This window comes from Artibeus jamaicensis, unplaced genomic scaffold (assembly GCF_021234435.1).
Source record: "Artibeus jamaicensis isolate MK-2021 breed Jamaican fruit bat unplaced genomic scaffold, CSHL_Jam_final scaffold_625, whole genome shotgun sequence".
NCBI lineage: Eukaryota > Metazoa > Chordata > Mammalia > Chiroptera > Phyllostomidae > Artibeus > Artibeus jamaicensis.
In genome coordinates this window covers 179,468-200,173 of record NW_026522051.1, presented here as the reverse complement: position 1 = coordinate 200,173, position 20,706 = coordinate 179,468, and the positions used below count along the sequence as shown (strand labels likewise).

The following is a 20,706-nucleotide window of genomic DNA, read 5'->3' as shown; positions in this document are numbered from 1 at the left end:
GGAAGGCAAATAAAAATTAGTGTGAAGACGATTGATGACAGCTCTGATGATGGGGGTGAGTAGGGTGGAGTGGAGGCGGGTGGAAGACAGATAGTGAAATCGTCTGACTAACGCATCAGAAATGACAACCAAAAGCTCATCGCATCCGGCTCTCACTTCTGCCTAACGCTTACCAAGCAGTGTTACACGTGGGCAAGGGACTCTCTGATGGACCGTCTTGTTCTCTGGGTCACTGACTCTAGTCTGATAACCCACAGATAAGGCAGCCACAGTCCACTTTCCAAGACATATTTTATTACAGGTTTAAAAGTAGGAAACTACTCGAGGAAACAAGGAAGCAGAGTATGCATCGAAAACAAAGGCTGAAATCACACCACCAGGGACATCTGAAGATCATCCGTGGGTGGCTGTATCTCTGGCTGCCACCAATGAGACCTCTGTTTTCCCTGAGAAATTACTGTCATGTGAGGCTTTTGCTGCAAATACAGTTTCATTGAGAAGGACAGTTTGACAAACAGTGGTATGCCGGGGTGAATGAGTTCTCAAAACCAAACTAAACCAAGCTCTGATTTGTCATGCTTGCCAACTTCCATGGTACAAATAGCCCCTCTGTGGCCAGTTTCAAGGAGGGCAGTATTTAATAATAACCAGATTGGAAAAAAAAACTTCTAAAAATTGAACAATCAGCTCCCACAAATTAGTGGCAGCCTATTCCAGCACACTGCTGCTTATAATTTCACAAAGATCATTTCTACCAAGTTTCCATAAATATGTGCTATAACTTAAATTTCCTGAGACGGTACGTAAATGCAAGAGGAACAAAGTACAGAAGCCTTTCCCCCTCTTGCTCCTCAGCAGAAGTTTAGAAAAATACTTCCTAAGAAACCTCTTGGCCTCGGGCTCACCCTGTTCTCAGAGCAATTTCTGTTACACATGATACAAATAGATTTAAATTAGCTTTATGCGTGATACTATTAATTAATATACTGTAGCTTTTTACAAATATCCATAAATATTTTAAATTCAGTAAATACGTAATCATGTTATGTAGCTTTCAACAAGAGTCCACAAGGAGGTTGTAACAGAGTCCCAGACCTGGGCAGGCTGCCACTGAGTTGAGCTGGTAACTGTTTGATCAAGGCAGGCTCTTGGAAACGAGGATTTGGTTGGAGTTCTCCCTGAGCAACTCCTCGGTGCTCCCTGCTCCAGGCAGGGAAGGGAAAAGAAGTTTGCCAAGAAAGGAGAGATCTGTTGAGGCTCCCCACTGCCCACCTTGGGCTGAGAGGGACTACACCTCCCGAAAGTTGAACCTGTCAAACTTTATTGGCTTAAAGTGATGGCGGAAATGCCAACTCTAAAGCTGAGGCAGTGATACAGTGGGAGGCCCACTGGCCTCATTAATCACTAGTTCTGTGGATTGAAACAGGTCACCTGCCTTTGTATACTCATTGTTAAAATAGTGCCGCAAATGCCTGCCCCATTAAATTGATAATAACCAGTTGCCCTGTGATATGCGAAAGCACCTTGTAAACTGTGAAGCGCCAGCTAAATACATGAAATCCTTCCACAACACCGTACAGCGCTGGTAGTGCCAATTTCCAGGGTGGGACCTTGTGATTACCAGTGCTTGCTCTGTCTTTACCATCGACGATGTTTAGACGCGCACTCAAACAAGATCTCGTGAAGTCTTGTGTGAAGGCACAGAATGACCCCTTCGACCGGCTGGCTCTATGAAGCACCCTGCATCCTAAGGATGATAAAATCAGAGGAGTTTCCCCGAATAAAGTGCATTCCATTCCATGCCACCTGTGCCTCTGTTCCATTAGTTCTTTAGAATGTTCTCTATCCTCTAATGTCATCACGTCTGAAGTGGGGTGCTGTTGGCCACCCCACCAGTCTGACTACATTATTAGCAGGGCCTCAGAGGAGGGCAGTGTGGGAAAAATAAAGTGAAACAGCCCAAGAGTATGAGAAAAAGACGAGGCTGCTGAGCTAGATCCGTTTAGCATGCTAGGTGAGACTCCCATGAGAGTAAGACCTCATTTTTCCACCCAGGGATTCAAAGATCAGACAAAGACTCTTCGAGGAGCTTCTGCCCTTTGGCCACCCATGTTCATTTTACCATGAATGAATAGTGTCTTTGCCACGCCATTGTCAGGGGTAACCAAATGCCCTTGGCCCTTCCTCTGAGTCTCTTTCAGATAAGCGTGAGAGGTGAAAATTCATAGGCAGAGGAGTTCTGTTTGTTGGGATGTTGATTTGTGCACCCAAGCTGTAGACATTGAAAACCTGCCTCCTCCAACCCACGCACCAGCATCTTGGTAGGTGCTGAAGAGGACGGGGAGACCAAATCAAGACTCTAGGGGACGAACTGGGGATTGGCTAGCAGTAAGATCCCCCAGTACGTATTATTCTTTAGAACCTGGTATTGAAAGTTGAAGATCAAGTCTATTGTATCGCCTTCATGCAGCTCAAAAATCCCTCCTACATTTTGGATTGAAGCATTATTTGTTATGCTTTGTATAATGCCTTTGTTTCTGCGGAGCCTCACGTCAAAAGGAGCTGTTTCTTTGTAGGTGGTATTGGGAGCCACTTGACCATAAATTGAATACAAGCCATTCCGAAGTATCTGCAGCTTCCAGTCAGCTACCTGCTTCACGCAAGCAGGCTCGAGAGATACCATTTGCCATTTTGAAGGTAATGGTCCTAGAAGAAATTTACAAGGGAGGGGAAAAAATGGAAAGAATAGTTATTTTATTATTTCATCATCATCCTGCTTACGGTTCTTTCCCCTTCATATATTAATAGGTTGTTTGTTCACCTGGTCTGTACTAGTGGTCTCCAACCACAGTTGGAATATATTAAGTATCCATCTACTCCTTGTTTAGAGAAATTGCAAGCCCTACGTGTGTCACTTGCTTGGAGATCTCTAAGGAAATGAATTTAGAATAGAAAAAGGGGTTAAGTTTTATGGGGCATTGTGTGTCTCATCAATGAGGACTCATGCACCAGGATTGTGATAACCAAGGTTGGAAAGCCAGGAAGGATAGTCATGCTTTTCTGTGTGAGTGCTGCTTACTATGTATCACTTCATTAATGAGATGCATTTCCTGAATCCATGTACCGTAGTGCTGCCCCGTCTCCATCTCCCTTCACCCCACTTTAGTTTTCTCCATAGAAGGTGTCAGCAGCATCCTATGAATTAAGTTGTCTCTTTATCGTCTCTCTTTCTCCCTCACTCAAGACATCTTTGTGCATTTGCTAGGTCTTCAGCACCTAGAGAGTTCCGGGGACCTAGTACATGCTCCATAACCACTTCTTGATGGAGTGATACATCGTGGTCCTGAACTGGGTGCACTGTGTCTAAATTAGGACCCTTTTCCTCAGTTTGTAGCTACATATTCTTCAAAAACCACTTGAGACACCATCAACCAAGCCCTCCCAGAATAGCTACTGGCAAATACATAAATTTCAAAATGGAAAATTATTTGACTGTTTAAATATAAGTATCCCTAGCTTAATGCTAGCACAGGGGGTGGAGGGAGGATCGAGACTTAATCGTTTGTTTCCATGGGAATACTTGGAATTTACATAGTTTCCTAATGTTAGTTGTTTATACACAGCAGTGTGATTTCAGAGCCCCAGGAGGTGCTTTTACCACCCAAAATACTTATTTAGCTTGTTCTCTAATTCTCCATGATTGTTGTTATAGGGAGCAGAGCCTTTATCCCATAATTAGACGAAACCCCTGATGAGAATATACCCAGGAAGAAATAACATATTGACTAAAACTTTTATTTCCATATAAATGACTGATAGAAGACTCTGAGTATAGATTTCACAGGATCACAAAGAAAAGATCATTAGAGCAAGAAGTCTATGTGGGTGACTCTGGAGCCCAGCGAATATCTTCTGGCCTGACACGTGGCAGGCAGTAGCCAACAGGCTGGCAAGTCACCAGGAACAAATGTCCCTGGTTCTTTTACTCAGTTCTGTGACAGGGGCCACCCCATTCACTAGAAAAGCAGAAACCAACCACGAAGACAGAGACGAATAAGCAGAGGTTCCCCGAATCCCACGAGCCCGGGGAAGCCTGGCGGTCTGAGCCGCACTGGAAGCAGGGGGTGCTGTCTGCTTCTAGAAACTTTCTCAGCTGAAAACGTGTGTTTGGCCTGAAACCTAGAAACAACCCCAAATGTATTTATTTGCATTTTTGTAGGTATTCTAAGACATAGCCTAAGGCTCCATTGAACTGTATACTTTAGTGTGTTTTCTAAGCAAATAGCAGGTCACTATGAGGGAAAGTGACTCAGAAACTGAGAGGAGAAAGAAGCAGATGAAGTAGCCACTCCCCCCCACAAAAACTCTCATTCCTTTTCTATACATTTAGAAACAAAAATAGCACCACACACATACTCTCTCTGCCGGACACTGGCAATGTGTGAAATGTGAGAATTTGAGTTTGTCAGAGAAATCTGAACTGTGTTCTTTACTAAAACCTTGAATTAAAAGTAGGTTCCAGGATCTCAGATGCCCAGGCCCGTAAAGGTGCTGTGTGTTCCTGCCAAGAGATGTGACCTTCACCGGGCACCACTGGTCTCTCTGGTTGACCTCAAAAGCCTTGGCTCCTAGACCACAGGTGGGCCCAGGATAAGCAGTTAGAAATAGTAGCTGAAGAATGACTACGATAGGATAAAGGTTTCCCTGGTGGCATTGGAAATTGCCTTCTTGTACCAAATGCTAAGAAAAGTAAGAAGGTAGCATGCAAGACAAGTTACTCACCAAACTTAGCAACACAGGGCTCGCCAACAGTCTGTAGGGAAAGAGAAAAGGAAATTGATCAGGATGTTGACCGCATCGCAGCTGTCTTAACTGATTTATTTAGAGCCTCAGATTCCTGAGGCAAACTTCTTTTGCTAGCCAGGAGAAAAAAAAATCCTCCCTTGACTTTGTCTTCACTCTCTCAGCTTCCCTTTACAGACATCTGGCTTCATCCTTGACCTTTTACTACCTAGCGACCCTTCTGAGTCTTCCAGGCAAAAGTTGAGGTCTCATTCCTCCCACCTAACCTCTTCCCACAAGACAACTATCCAATCTTGGACTCTCACCCCCTTGGACCACAGACACTTTCTATAAACACCACTTTCCTCACTCCAGTGCTTACACAAGGCAACCCCTTGACATTTATGAATAAAATAACAGAATTTTATTTATGTTTATCTTTATGTTAAATAATAAGAGATTACACTATAGAAATATTTGCAACTGAGGTTGCTAAAACCACTCATTTAATAGTCAGACAATCACACGTTATACAGAGTAACTGAAAAACCCTGAGGAGAACTGAGTTTTGAACTGTTGCCACATACCACAATTTACAGGCTGCAAGAAGCCCTCAGCATGGTTAACTTTTTTAACACAAGCATTTGAATGCCAAAGCCTTTTAATACTTCTGGTAAGATCAAGTATAATAAAAAATATACTGTGTAAAGTTTATTGGTTTCCTGGTGGCTGAATGCTTAGCAGACTTTTGGAAATTAAAAACGTTGCATTTTTTTAAAATAGGATTTCTCTGTCTGCTGTGACAAGAATAAATTAAGGGAAGCCAGGGCAAGGGAGTGAGCCCAGCTAAGAGATCCTTGTAGTTATCTGGGCAAGAAAGCATGGCGCCTCTCGCCAAGGTTCCAGCAGGTGGACATGGTGATCGGTGACTGGAAAGAGGGCCAACAGGAGTCCTGACTTGGATATGCGATGAGAAAATGAAAAGAGACAGAGAAGACCCCAAGATTTGGGGCCTGAGTCATTGGAATAAATCGATGAGATGAACAAGGCTTAAGAGTAGTTCGTCGTGGGGAAAGAACGAACTATGAGTTCTTGGAATTGCCAAGTGTGGGGGGTTTGTTAGATATACATTAGATATCCATTTGGTCAGTGAGGATGGAATTTAAGGTTCTGACGACATCAATTTGGAGCCTCCGGCTGTCTATGTGATGCATTAAGACGTGAGCCTGCATGAGATCATCCAGCCAGTGAGCGTGGACAGAGAACATCCCCAGGACAGTGCTGTGTCCAGAGGTCAGGGAATGAGGAAGAACCAGCAAAGGAGATTTGAAAGGAAAGGGAAGGGGTATGAAAAGTGAACGTGACAGTGTGACATTTGGAAACCAAGAGAAAAAATTGTTTTCAGGGAAGAGGAATGATCATCTGGGTCAAATGCTGTTGGTGGGTCAGGAAAGAAGAGGACAGAGAGTGGACCAATGGACGTGCAGTCACTGGGTCCTCAGCAAAAGTACGTTCTGTGATATAATGACAGAAGCTTAATCTGAATGAATTTATGAGTAAGTGAGAAAAAAAGAAATTGGAGGAGTTTCGCCATAAGGGAGCACAAAAAAAGGGAATGGAATCTGGGTGGGGATGAGAGGGAAAAGAGATTCTTGTTTACTTGTTTCCAGTTCTGTTGTTTGAATATGAGAAGTGAAGGCGTGGTTATCTGTTGCCATTTGAAGGCAGTGTTTTAGTAAAGTGCAGAGAGGTGGTAACAGAAAGAGCTAGGAGATCACTGTTGTGTCCTCCAGTCGGTAAGAGAGGATAGGATCCAGTTCATGGGTGGACTTAAATAGGTGCGTGAGCAATTCACACATTGGGACAAGAGGAGAATACAGTATACAAGAAGGAAATCGCAGGAGAGTGCTCAGGTAGGCCGAGGAGCTTGGGGACTCTTTCCTGGAGAACCCAGAGGCAAGGGTATCGGGTGAGGTGATGGGGAAGAGACATTGGATCTTTAAGGAGAAGTCAAGGGAATGAAACAGAGAAGGCAGCCAAGTCCTTTCCCTCCACTATATTCTGCGGTGAAAGACCCAAAGCAGTTGGCCTTGATCAGGGCTGCCAGTGTTCCAGGATTGCGGTTTCAACATTAAAACATAATGAAGAGAGGGAGGAACGAGTGAGTGGGTCAATGCAAAGTCAGGGTTATAATAGTGACCTATGGAATTTAAGTTGTGGAAGAAAGGAAGAAAAAGCATGCATGGAGTAAAGTCCAACTTTGTTTTGAATTTTCAGAATATAAAAACTCGCCCTGGCCAGTGTGGCTTGGTTAGATGGAGCACTGTCCCATGTACCAAAAACTCCCAGGTTCCATTCCTGGTCAAGGCACATGCCTGGGTTGCGGATCTGGTCCCTGGTTGGAGCGCATACGGGAGGTGACCAATTCACGTTGATGTTTCTATCTCTCCCTCCCTCCCTTTCTCTTTTCCCCTCCCTTCTTCTCTTTCTAAAATCAATAAACATATCCTTGGGTGAGGATTAAAAAGTAAAAATAAAATTAAGACGATAGAATATAAAAATGTTGCACCATTGAAGAGGGGTATAAGAAAATTCAGCATCCTGATATAGTAAGCACACTAAAGAGTGCATTCTTCCATTTGGATTTGCATTCCTTTGTGAGGTAACTTGTCAGTGATGAATGTCAAAACCTCGAATCAAATGAATTAAATTAGAATGTAACCTTCAAATTATTGTATCATAAAGTATGAAACTAAGAGGAGAAAATAAAAGTAACATTTAACAACTTATCGAAATTTTAATTCAATTATTTTGAAAGTGTTATATATTAACACAATATTTTGGTGAAAGCAAAATGCTTTTGCACTGTGATTAAACTACATATTATTTGGCTCACTCTTATACATTTCTATTTTGTGCATTGTAAAAAATATATAGTATTAGTACTTTTATATAATTTATCATAGTTAGCATATATTTTGGGATTGAAATCAAAACATAACACATTTCAATTTGAATAGGGAGTACAGTCAAACAGTTAGAAAGCCACTCTTGCAGAATAAATCACTGGGTTCCCACCATTTTTTTTTTTTTTGCTTTTGTACTGGTCTCATCCTCATCTTGAGCTTTCTCAGAAGAGATGTTGAAATTCCATTTGTTTTAACTCATGACAGGCATGTGATGGGGAGTCCCTTCATTTCAATTTCCTCACTTAGAAAATAAGAAAACTAGTAGCACTAAGTTCGTTGAATCTGGTCTTGATTTAAATGAGGTCATTCTTGTGAAGGGTTTGCCCTGGCAGTCTATCTGGTACCGCTCAGTAAATGGTAGCTGTTCTGAGAATGATACTGATTATTATGAAGATTTTAATACAACTTTAAACACCTACATTCACAACCTTATACTGGCATTGTAAGCAAGAGAAACAAACGTAATTTATGGTCCTCTCCTCTTAAGAAGTTTACGGTCTCTCTAGAAAGACAGGATTGCATGCATGAAGCAATTGGATAACAATCTAAATATAGATGCCAAAATATAAGCCGAAGATAATATCTGTGCTCCATACTCTCAGGTACAGAGTGTGGAAAAACCTAAGGTTGTAGGCCAGTTGCCAGGGACAGAAATCCTCCACACTGTCTCATGAGCTGCTTTCACACCTACATAAATGCCAGAAACAACCATTGTAACATCCTCTGATTATCACCACCAACAAAAATCTGTCCAATCACAAAAATCATCTATGTGGCAGTGAGGTACAGTCTTTGGCTGAGGATGTTCAAGGCCTTGAAATTTAGCTTCATTGTGCTGTCACGAATAATTATGGTGCAGATATTAGCCACCACAATCTTCTAAGAGGCTACCCTGGGTCAGGCACTGTACTGCCTCATTAGTCCTTACCCCAAGTGTATAAAATGAGAATCAACAACACGCTCCTTTGCAGAAGTGGAAGTCAGTGTACCAGAGATTAAGTAACTAGCCCAAGGCCAAGCAGCTGATAAGAGGAGAGGCTGAGATGACTCACAGGGCTCACCCCGCCACTCCATGGGAAGGCTTCTATTTATATTCTGTTAATGTATGCAACATTTAATGTTCACTTCTACTAAGCATATATGACTTTCAGCTTCAACTTTAACTTGGTTCATTTTTGCTGAAGAAGTTGCTCTTGTAACCCTGCTTGATTTAAGCCAGGATTTACATAATTGGGTTCAAATGGCAAAAGCTTAATAATTCCTCCTCCGGTTTGGAGGGTCGGTTTGACCCTCATCTCGAATAATCCTTTGGAAATAGAGTCTTCCGTGCTTTTCAGCAGAAGCACGGCTTCCCCTTTTGGAAGTAGCCTTCATTTCAATGAAGCAGGGGACTCTTCCGAACCCTAAGTTTCTTAGGGACAACTTCTGTGAAGTTGTCTGCCCTGAGAACCAGGCCAAGTCACTTGGGCTCATAGCCGACCCTTTTCAGCAGACTATCTTCTGAAAGCGGGAGGGGTAAAAAAATAATTTTCTCCCAAAGACATTTCTGTTGGTCTAAAGGGAGCCAATCTTCTTGTCTAAAGCTTTGTGAATTGGGGCATAGAGATACAGAAAAGTGGGATTTTTGTATACAAAAGCAAGGAGGGGAGATTAAAATAATCTAAACTCCAAGGTTCATGGATATTGCAAGAGGGTGGAAGAGGCCCCTGGTAATGATTCACCATCCACTAGCCACTAAGGCCTCTTTGCCAAATATTTGTGGTCAATAAGGAAAGGTCAGGACAGGCAATGAAAAGTGGAAAAGTCACCATAACCTCCAATCCTACACAAGCTAGAATTGCCCACCAGGCCATTGGCCTTTCCCGTAGGGAATGAACCTCTATGGTATCCTGCCAATATAGTTTCCAGAAAACCTATCGAACACCTCTAAATCTGGGACAAACTCTGGGCTCTTTCTTTAGAGGCAGAACCTTTCATTGGGAAGCTGCAAGTTGTCTGGGAAAGAGGATCCAGAACCAGAGCTCAAATACATGGGACTGGTCAAGTTCAATTCTGATGAAAGGTGTCCCCCTTCCCCCTGGAACTCCTACACCTCCTCTGTCCCTTTGCAAGAGCCACACTGTGTTCTATTGAGAAAAGCACCTTTCTATGCATTGGGTCCCCATTCATATGCAGGATCAGAAGACACATAACGTGTCCTATGTTCTTCAAGGTCATCTGGCTAGTGAGGCTTGAGTTTTAGTGGTCTTTAGAAGGAAAAAGCACTTACAAATGGAAGCTATTGCTATTCTTCCCCTTGCCCTGCTTCAGAAATCTAAAAACTCAGAGTTCCTGACAGTTCTTGTCTTTCTGTGCAAAGCTTCCCTGCCCCTGAACATGCAGACTCCAGCTTGCTGCCTTCCCCAAGAGAGTGGAGGTGCGGTTAGCTGTGCTTGCTTGCTGTTGCATGTATGTAGGCAATACAAATCGATGGGCTCCTGTGTGAAAACGCAGGCGAAGCTACACTGGCCCCACAGAAACACCAACAGCTACAGTGTGTTGCTTGCACCTGCATTTTTTCCCTCAGTTGCTTTCAAATCTCTTAAGGGGTAGAACTGTATCTTTGAAATCGTTGCTGACCAATGCCCTCAGAAAAATGTTTCCGCAGTCCCTGATTTCATGTTGTAGCCCTTTCTTAAATGTACCGCCTCATTCTCACCAAGGCTTAGAACCCTCAAACATACCCCCCATGGACTAGACCCTAAATGACATACAGCATTTCTACTTTTCCTTTTGGTCAGTGCTGTGCCGTCAACAGTCAGAAAAACTAGTAATAAGGACCTGCTGTATCTGTATTTCTTTAGACCCACAACTTGGACCGGAACTCAATGGGAAATTCCTAATAAACATCAGGGGCTTCCCAAATAGGAGTGAGCTTCACCCTTTCTCTGTGAAGAAACTGAGGACAAGGAAGATGAAATGTCCTTCTCAAATTTACACAGCTGGTTATTGGGGGACCTAGAACCAGAATCCAGATCTTCCTACTCCTGGTTCAGTTGCCGTTTCCCTCCTCCAAGTGACCGTAACCACCTGTCACTTACCTTGTTCTTTCTCCCACCATCTTTTAATGTCTCTTCCCTCAGTTAGACTAGAGTTTGCATCCCATTCCTTGAGAGCAAGCATCATGTTTTACACCTTTTTATTCCCCCAAGAGCATTTATTTAACCAAGTCCCAGAAAGGGAAAAATACTCCATGGGCATCTGCCAAATGACTGACTTGATTAAGCGATTCCATCTAACTCAGGTCTGCAGCCAACATTTAGCGTTTCTCATTCCTTTCATTTCCAAACACTTACAAGAGCCTCCGAAATCGTATGCCATGACAAAATTGAAATTACATCTCTGTTACCTCTACCCCCAGGCCCTTCCCTTCAACCAGCTCTAACAGTCCTGAGTGGCAACACCAATAACCAGGCTCACGAAAGACAGAAGGATTATAATCAATAGCAACCTCAGGTGCTACTATTGTCTCCTTACCTTGAATAGGAGAAGATAGAAGACTCCGGCACTGAAGAAGCAAACCAGTAGCGCAGTAACTACCGAGAAGACCCACGGCTTCCAGCCTGGCCTCTGTGCTCCTGAGGGAGTTGCATGGTGTAAAGGCATATTCTCCATGTGTTCCAAACTCATCCTCTGCAGGAATGAGAGCAGTGGAAAGAGATTCGCAAGTGATGGCCAGTGATGCAACAACTCGATTTTGTCGTATGATAATTAGTAGTGGGTGTGAAGGGGCGGGGCTTCTTTCCGATCCTGTCTGTTGGAAAAATGATACTCTGAGTCTCACGTTGGTACCGGGCCAAGTGTATTCACTCAGCAGAATGGAAGGCTTAAAAAAAGAGCCGACCCAAGTAAAGAGAATGGAAAATAAAAGGAAAAAAAAACCAATGCAAGGGAAGTTCAGAAGGAAAATTTCTTTCCTGGAGCAAGAGGAAGTACAGTGCAATGCAGCATTAAAAATTATTTCCAGATAGGAAAATGACTTTTTGTAAGAAGAAGTAAGATCTCAGATAAGGTTTTTTCGTACTTCGGATATGATATAATTGCATTGGCAAGGTGGTGAAAAGGGAGGAAAGCTAAGATGCAGGGTTCAGACTTTCATTCATTTCCAGGACAGAGAATACATTCCTTTTGAGAGAGTCTCTAGCAAACACCAGGGCAGTACTAGAATTTGACATGAAATACACATAACCACCGCAAGCTCAATTCTCTTCTATCTCAGTGTATTAAAACCCTGATACCTGAAGGCTGGCATCAGACGGAAATAATCATACACAAGGGTACTTTCTTGCATCATGCCCCCCCAGTCTGAGCTTGCACTCTATTCCGCACCCCCCCCCCCCCAAAAAAAGAACCTTGAATTTTCTTCCTGGCACTCAAAATGCTGATTAACTATAAAATTGAGAAAGTCCTCTGGTTCTCTGTGCCTCAGTCTTTCCATTTGTTACTTGGGAAACCTATGTTGTTTACAGGCTTCTAGCATCATGAGACGGAAAGAACATGGGTTTTGAACACGGACCTAAGAGGGACCTGGAGCTGCCCAGCTCTTTCTTGCCCACGCTCTTACCCACTCAGTGGCCTCAGCATGGCGCTGGACTCCTTGGTTTCTTTCATTGTAAAATGGAGATTGTCTCCCCATTCACAAGGCTTTTTGGAGAATGAAATAAATGTCAAAGGCTTGTCTCAGCAGAGGCATTCATGATTATTTCTCTCTTCCCCACCCTTCTTCACAATGTGGTGAAGGATGTATCAATGATAAAACCTCATAAAAAGGATGATTTAAAAAATATTTACCACTGGGTGTATTTCAGCTAAAGTTCATGTAAATCACAGGAGGTAAGATGAAAGCATTTTGAAGATAATTTTTTCTTTCATCTAACGGAAAGTTAAAGATTTTAAAAATCGGAACAAACGCCTGAAGATGTAACTATTTGTTTCCAAAGGAGGAAGCTAAGAAGAACGTCGTCGTAGGGAGGGGCCCCTCCCACCACGATGGCTGGGAAACAGCAGGAACCGTGTGACCCCTTTTGTAACCCCACTGCCTTCCCTGAGAACCACACTGTTTTCTAATGTGGCTGTGCAGTTTGGACTGGGCTTTATTTCACCCCGATTACCAAACTATCCCTGGAGAAAAGACTCACAGAGTCACACCGCAATAATGATGCAACACCACCGTGCTCTCCTGGCTTTGAACTCCATGGGGTGACGTAATGAGTAATGCCCTGACAGGAGGGGCGCTGCAGAGCGCCCACGGCTTTGGTGTTTGTATCCTGCCTGAAGTGCACCTGCCCACGCCCCACGCTTTAAACTGACCACTGAAAAGTTACATGGTTTCCTCCAGTTTCTCTGGTCTGCTTCCTTTTCCCCCTCTCCTCCCCGAATTCAGTTGGAATTAAACCCCCTGCTTAGTCACTTCAGTAAATGTTCATTCAAATGGGGAACTCTTCCAAAGAAAATCCAGCGCCTCCTTCTGCCCTTGACCAAGGGACGGCTCTGGTATGTTCGGATTATGTTAACCTTGTAAAAGTCTGAAAACGATGGCTTATCTCAATACATTCCTCTTTTCATGAAACAGGGTTCAAACATGAAGAAACTTCAGGTTAGAACAAGTGACAGTAGGGAACACTTTCTGATATTCTGAAGGAGTGAGTCACCCCTGGCATCTCTTTGAGGCAAGCCATCAGAATTGACACCTCAGGATGTGACAAGCACTAAATGTGCCCTTCTGCATTTATGGCCTGGCCCTGGGTCACATCCTTGGGATGAGATTTTCTCGATTAAGTCCAACTAGCAAATCGATGTTGAACGTTCACCATTGGCTGGCTACTGTGCTAAGAGTTTAGGGGGTTAGAAAATAAGCCACAGGTGTCAAGGCGTTTTCTGCCCGACTAGATTAAAACCTTATGCACAGGGGGACGGGTGCCAAGGTGAGTAACAGAGAACAGAGCCTCAAAGAACGGAAAGCTCTAGACAAGTAGAAATAGTAAGAAGAAAAGTTGGAAATGGATGGTTTGAGAGGACAAAGGTGGGAACGCACACTATTTCTGGAAGGAATTCGGAAACATGAGGAACAAATATTCAGAAGTGCGAATATCTATGAATGTTAGAGATTTCAAAAAGAGTGTGTGCAATGATGAAACATCAAACTTTTGAATAGTCTAGCAGTTTTCATTTAGGAACTGCAAAATGAGGAACTTTGGAAGAATTAGCAAAAACTGTACTCTTTTTGTGACAAATAGACTTGTCTTTGGTTTAAAGATACATAGATAAGTGATAGATAGATAGATGGATAGATAAGTAGATAAATATGATACATAAGTAAGGTTTTAAACTTGGAATTTTAAGAAGACAACAGCAGTATCTGTTAAGATTTATAAACGCCCACTCTATAAAAAGTATTATATACACCTAACTATACATAAGTAGATATATATGTACATCTATACATACACATATATACACATATTTGCATATTATGTGTACAGTAAATTCTAACAGATGCACTGAGATTTTGTACATCAATGTCCAGATCATTTTCTCCATGGAACTAACAGCAATCCTATTCAGGGAGATGGTCTAGGAAATAGTTTGAATTCAAACTATGTTTGTCTTCCATGACATAGGACCCTCTTCTATGCCCCAAATTATCTCATTGTGTGATGTTTTTGCATGTCTCCTTTCCAGGAGCCCTTACCAGACTCTCTGTGGTTCTTCTATGTTTTACTGGCTCAAATGTAGCCTTTGAGTCACAAACCTAGTCAGTGGTCACGCTCCACAGAGCCCCTCCTGGGTCACCTACTTGCTTTGCCTTACTGCTCATCTCTAAAAAAGGCGGTGCAGGGTACTAGGTTCCTGTCCCTCTAGCCCATGCCTCTGTGTGAGTGACTTCTTGTTTTGTGGGGGGGGAGGGGTCTTTTCTAGCCAAGCCAGCATGTGTCAGTATCCGGGCCATGGGAGGAGCATCTTAAACAACCTTTGATGGGAAGAATTGCTTCCTGCTTGGAATCCGAACTGCAAATAGATTTTGCGTTGTGCAATGTAGTGACACTTCCCATTTGAAAACACCAAACATCACCCTTGAAACTGGAATGAATGGGCATTGCTGTGAGATGGTATCTTGCCCAGTATCATGCAGATCACCAGAGAACAAGCTATGTCCCCTATGTATTTCAACCTACTTGAAATAAGAAGGTCTTAATATTCCTGAGACTATAACCTTCCTTAAGTCTCCTGGATTTCCCTGGGCAGCCCCTGCAGAGGGGCCTGGGGGTGGCCCCTCTCCTAACTGTGCTTGTTGGTCCCCTTATCTGACAAGCTCCGGCGTCAGCATGGGACAACCAGCACATCCACTGTATTCAACTCGAAACTGTGACAAGTGCTCGTGCAGGAATCGAAGACACACTTTCTGCTCTGGGTTTCCATTTTTAGCACTGACTTTACGCCATTCAATTTAGACAGTCTGGTCGTGGCTAGATTTGTTGGTTTTGGCAGGGGGAATCTAAATGAGTCCAGAAAGGTTTGGGCTTTTCTCTACGTGACGATTCTAAAATATCTCGAAAGGACATTTTGTTGTTGTTGCTCATTTAGTAAACATTATTGAATGCCTTCTACGTACCAAGTTCAGCGTCAGGAACTGGAATATGGGGGGTCAGTTTGCACCTTCAAATTTGGAATTGCTTTTTTGTTTGGTTTGGTTTGGTTTGGTTATCACAGGTGGTTTGGGAGAGAGACAACTATACGATGCAATACAGGGAGAAATGTGGTAAAGGGAAGTTTTATAAGAAAGGCAATGTCCAGGCTGAGATACAGGTCTAAGGAGAGACTAGCCCAATGAAAAGACGCCTAACACCCCATTCTCCTAAGCTAATGAGTTACTGTTCAGTGAAGTCATCACTATACAATAGGTATGTGTTATCTATTGATAATCTGCTGAAAAGCATGGCATAGAAACATATGCTGTGTACAGTATAGCACATTAAGAGACATTTAATGTGTGTCTGTAGTGTTAGGCACTATACTTGGAAGAGGAAGACAGAGTCTCTGATCTCAAGGATTGCATTATCTAGAAATTGCTGATTCTTCTCCATTTGATCCTTCCAAACTCGCATTGAAAATGTGTTTCAATTTCAAGATAACTTTCACTTACCTTTTTTTCTGTGATTTTATGTGACTTCCCCAGAGTTACCTCTTAATTCAAGCCAAGCGAGAATGGGCAAAGTGCCTAGAGTAGCTCAGGCTAAGGGACTTGTCTACCCGGTTGGATGACTCTGGCTGTGCGTGCCCTAGGGAGAACATTCCAACTACAAGGGAGAACTCCCCAGCGGGTCTGCCAGCGGAAATAACCTGCTGAATCACGGAGAGCCGCACGGAATGCTGCTGGGCGGAGCAGGGCCAACGAAGGGAGCAGGAAGTTTTCATTTGCTAAAAAAAGAAGCAATCCTGTGAAGTTAACTATGCATGTTATACTAAGATAAAGCCTACATATTTCAAATTTTTCATCACCCAACAAGCCCAGGGGAAATCTCTTTGGCTGTAAGCAAAGGTAAATTTTTCTCTGCACACGTACGCCAGCCTCTTCCATCCTGTCCTGGTGCTTCATCCCATGGATTTCCAGATCACGTCAGGAATTGCAATGCCACCGAGCGCTGGTTTCAAATGTGAACCATAAAAAAAAGGAGATTAAAAATTTACAGTGTATAAACTAGGGAACACATAGGGATGAAAAGCCTGCTCTTTTCCAGGGACCCCGTTTCAGGTTTCAACTTCTACATTATGAGGTTTATGTCATCTTCACGCCAGCGTTACAAATATGCCCTGTTAGTCCCACAGGATGCAAGAGAAACTGCCTAAGACTCTTGATGAACCACCGCTACTACTCTAAGTAATTAAGTACTTACGTAGAAAGTATTGCAACACTACTTCTGGTCCTGGATGGTGACGCAGGAGGCTCTGCACTCCCCGCCTCCCGTGCACACATTAAACCTCCACACAAAGCAATTCCCTCTGCAAGAAATCCGGGACCGGCCGAGCAACTTCTACAACAATTTCTGCAACTTTTGTATTCCTTCGACTGAAAGAATAAGAAAAAGACTCACACTAAACTGGTAGGAAAAGGATAAAGGAAATACAAAACAACCAGAACAAATTAACAGGATGGCACTAGTAAAAGTCCATATTTAAAACTAATTACCTTCAATGTAAAATAACTAAATTCTCCAATCAAAACAGACTGATGGATGGATTAAAAAAAAAAACAAGAGCCATCCATACACTGCCTATAGGAGACTCATTTCAGCCTTGAAGACACACACAGACTGCAGGTGAAGGAATGGAAAAAAGATGTTTCATGCAAATGGAAGCCAAAATAATGCATGCGGCCCAGGATGGCTCTCAGTGTGGCCCAACACAAAATCATAAATCTACTTAAAACCTGATGAGATTTTTTTGGGGTTTTTTTTTCAGTGTTTGTATGTTTAATGTGTGGCCCAAGACAGTTCTTTCCTCCAGTCTGTCCCAGAGACCCCCAAAGTTTGGACACCCCTGCAAATTAAGCCAAACACTGTAATAGGGTTGAAGAAAGTCCCTCTGCAGGTGACATGATAGAAAACCTAAAAACTCCATTAAAAAACTGTTAGACTATATTAATTCAGTAAAGTGATACAAAATAAATATATAAAAGTCAGTAGTATTTCTATACACTAACAATGAACTATCAGAAAGATAAATTAAGAGAACAATGCCATTTATAATGGCATCAAAAGAATAAAATATTTAGGAATAAAGTTAATCAAGATGAAAGATGTATACATTGAAAACTGTAAGCATTGATGAAATAAATTGAAGAAGACACAAATAAATGGAAAAAATATCACAAAATATCCCATGTTCATGGATTGGAAGAATTTATATTATTAAAATGTTCATACTACTCAAAGCAATCTAGGGATTCAATAATCTCTACTAAAATTCTAATGGCACTTTTCACAGAAATTCTGAAATTTGTATAGAACCACAAAAGACTCCAAATACCTGGCTGGTGTAGTTCAGTGGATTGAGCGCGGGCTGGAACCAAAGGGTCGCCAGGTCGATTCCCAGTCAGGGCACATGCCTGGGTCGCAGGCCAGATCCCCAGTGGGGGCCAGTGAGAGGCAACCACACATTGATGTTTCTCTCCCTCTCTTTCTCCTTCCCTTTCCCTCTCTCTAAAAATAAATAAATAAATAAAATATTTTTTAAAAGACCCCAAATAGCCAAAGCAATCTTAAGAAAGAGGAACTAAGGTAGAGGATTCACACTTTCTGATTTCAAGCTATATTATAAAGACACAGTAATAAAAACAGCATGGCACTGGCATAAAAACACACCTAGATCAATGAAACAGAATAGAGTGCCCAGAAATAAACTCGTGCAGTCAATTAATATGCAACAAAGGAATCAAGGACATATGGTGGGGAAAGAACAGTCTCTTCAATAAGTGGTGCTAGGAAAACTATGAAACTGGGCTTCTGTTTTATATAATACTCAAAAATAGACTTAAAATGGATTTAAAAAATTGAACATGAGACCTGAAACCATAAAACTCCCAGAAGAAAACATAGGCAGTAAGCTACTTAACATTGGCTTTGGCAGTGATTTTTTGGATTTGACACTAAAGCAACTGCAGCAAACCCCAAAACAAACAAGTAAGGCTGCATGCAGCTGGCACCCATATGTCTGCCCACCTGGCCTCTTATTGGAAGGCTCTGGGACAATCTGCTTCTAGTTCCATTGGGGTAGGTGGCCGAATTCAGTTCCCCTCCATCTTCCACAGCAGTGGGCCAGACCCTGCTCACGTGTCAAATATCTCTGACTTCCACTTGTGTGGCATTTATCCAACTCCAAACATGGAAAGTTCTGTGATTCAAGGGCCTTTGTGATTACATTGGACCATCTGGATAATACATGATAACCTCCCTATTTTAGGGTGCATACCTGAATGACATCTGCGAAGTCCCTCTGGCCCTAAGGTAACATACTCATAGGTTGTGGCGATTAGTGTGTGGACAGCTTGTGGTGGTCCTTCTGCCCACCACAGGATGCCAGCCAGGCCTTTGTTGCCTGCTGACATCAGGGAGTCCTTTGGAGAGACTGCTGTGCCTCTCTCCACTCTTAATGGGTTATTTCCAGGGGTTCCCCAGTGATTTTAGGGAGTGAGGAAAGGGGTGGAGAGAGAGAAAAGGAGGGAGGGAGGGAAGGAGGCGGGGAGAGAGAAAGAGAAACATTGATTAGTTGCCTCCCGTACATGCCCCGACTGGGCAGTGTTGCCGACCGAACCCGCATTGTTTTCAGTCAAGGGAATGACGCTCAGGCTCTTCTTTCTCGACAGTCTTTCAGGGCAGAGAGCCACTCCCTGCCTGTTACTCCCTCTATGGCATGGCCTAGGCTCATGTGAAATCAATGTCGTGTTGCCCCAATCTGCAGAAATGGGAGGCCGGAGTGGGACATGAAGAGGAGCCTTGAGCTCTCACACACTGAGAGCTCCATGAGAAGGCTCTTCTCGTATTGTCCCCTGCTGCAAATGTCCCTTCCCCCACTTCTAGCCATTGTGTCTAAAGGAAAAGGGAGGTGGCGGTGACACTTGGTGATATGCCTTCTTCGTGAAATCTGCAGTGGAACAGGAAGTTTTTGAACTTAGGACAGAGCATCCATTTGTGTGTTCTTGTTTGTGAGCTGTCTCTATGGTAATCCCTGCATTAGTAACCCAGGGGTAAGGCATTTGAAGGCTAAGAAAATTGATATATTTTTATATATATACAGATTTAGAGTCATACTTTCCATACCATTCCATAATTTGCTTTACACTTATAACAGCATCCCTGGTATTGTCCTTAAATCATCCACAAAATAATACTCAATCAATACATGGCATCCATCCAGAAGAGACATAGCTTATTGTTGGAACTTTTTTTTTTAAATATTGAGGAACAGAGCCCTGGCCAGGTGGCTCAGTTGGTTGGAGTGTCATCCTGTTTAGCAAAAAGGTTGCTGGTTCGATCCCCAGTTTGGGTTACATATGGGAGGCAATTGATTAATGTTTCTCTCTCTTTCTCCACCCTCCCCAGCCTCCTCACTCTCTGAAATCAATGAAAAGCCCTATTCTTGGGTGAGGATTAAAAAATAAGTAAATATATTAGGGAATATAAAGAGTAGCCTATGATAAGGTGCTTCCACATGCATATTTCTTCCTCTCTCTGGTGCTAAGCAGCGTAAAAGATCCCACAGAAAGTGCTCTGGCGGGCCCTACCCACTAGAAAAATTATTAACGACGGCAGCCTAGGTCCCCAAGCTTCTTACCCAAGCCCAGAACTTGGACAACATGGTCACTCAAGTGCGAGACGAGGCTTCTTTAGAAGGCATGTCTGAGCTCCAACCAGTGCTCCTTGTGATGTCCTACAAGTCTCTCCAGCCAGGGGACGGACGCCTTGAGGCTCACTGCCCGTCCTGCTGCCTGAGGGGTCTATGTGGAGAGTTATAGTTCTTCTTTTGTGTGTTTGAGAAGCCTGCTCAGCGTGCTTCCTCTTTTGGTTTCCCGCTCGGAGGAAGTTCTTACCCCGAAATAGACGAATGAGAGTACTCGCTAATGGCAGAACTGTGTTTTCTAGAAGTACCGATATCAGAGAGGCCAGTATTAAACAAAAAGTGCTCTTTAGTTTTTTCCCTTCTTAATCTTGTGCTGCCCAACTCTCACTAGCCTCCAAACTTCAACCAGGAACCACATCCTGGCTCCTCCAGGAGCCATTTCCTGGGCTGTTTTCTTCCTTCAGAGCCTCTTGCATTTGCTCCCAAACCTCACCATGTTTATCCATAATATCATTGCCCCACACCTCCCCACACTATAACCATGTGCTTACTTATATATCTTCTCCATTTGGGTATAGGC

The 20,706-nt window shown here is 43.0% G+C and overlaps 1 protein-coding gene across 4 annotated transcripts; it reads right to left on the bottom strand.

The window, feature by feature from the left end:
• Positions 1-283: 283 nt before the first annotated feature.
• TNFSF18 (TNF superfamily member 18) lies at positions 284-20,278 on the bottom strand. Of its 4 annotated transcripts, XM_037167485.2 has the most exons (8): positions 20,121-20,278; positions 17,817-17,989; positions 16,685-16,857; positions 16,354-16,432; positions 16,131-16,208; positions 11,268-11,423; positions 4,783-4,813; positions 284-2,706 (listed from the first exon to the last, which is right to left on the bottom strand). In XM_037167485.2, the coding sequence occupies exons 4-8, from the start codon at positions 16,384-16,386 to the stop codon at positions 2,360-2,362; spliced, it is 645 nt and encodes a 214-aa protein (XP_037023380.2). In that variant the 5' UTR covers positions 16,387-16,432; positions 16,685-16,857; positions 17,817-17,989; positions 20,121-20,278; the 3' UTR covers positions 284-2,359. The 4 variants fall into 4 exon arrangements, with proteins under 4 accessions (XP_037023380.2, XP_053515376.1, XP_053515377.1 ...); XM_053659401.1 differs by lacking the exon at positions 16,131-16,208; XM_053659402.1 differs by lacking the exons at positions 16,131-16,208; positions 16,354-16,432.
• Positions 20,279-20,706: the final 428 nt, after the last annotated feature.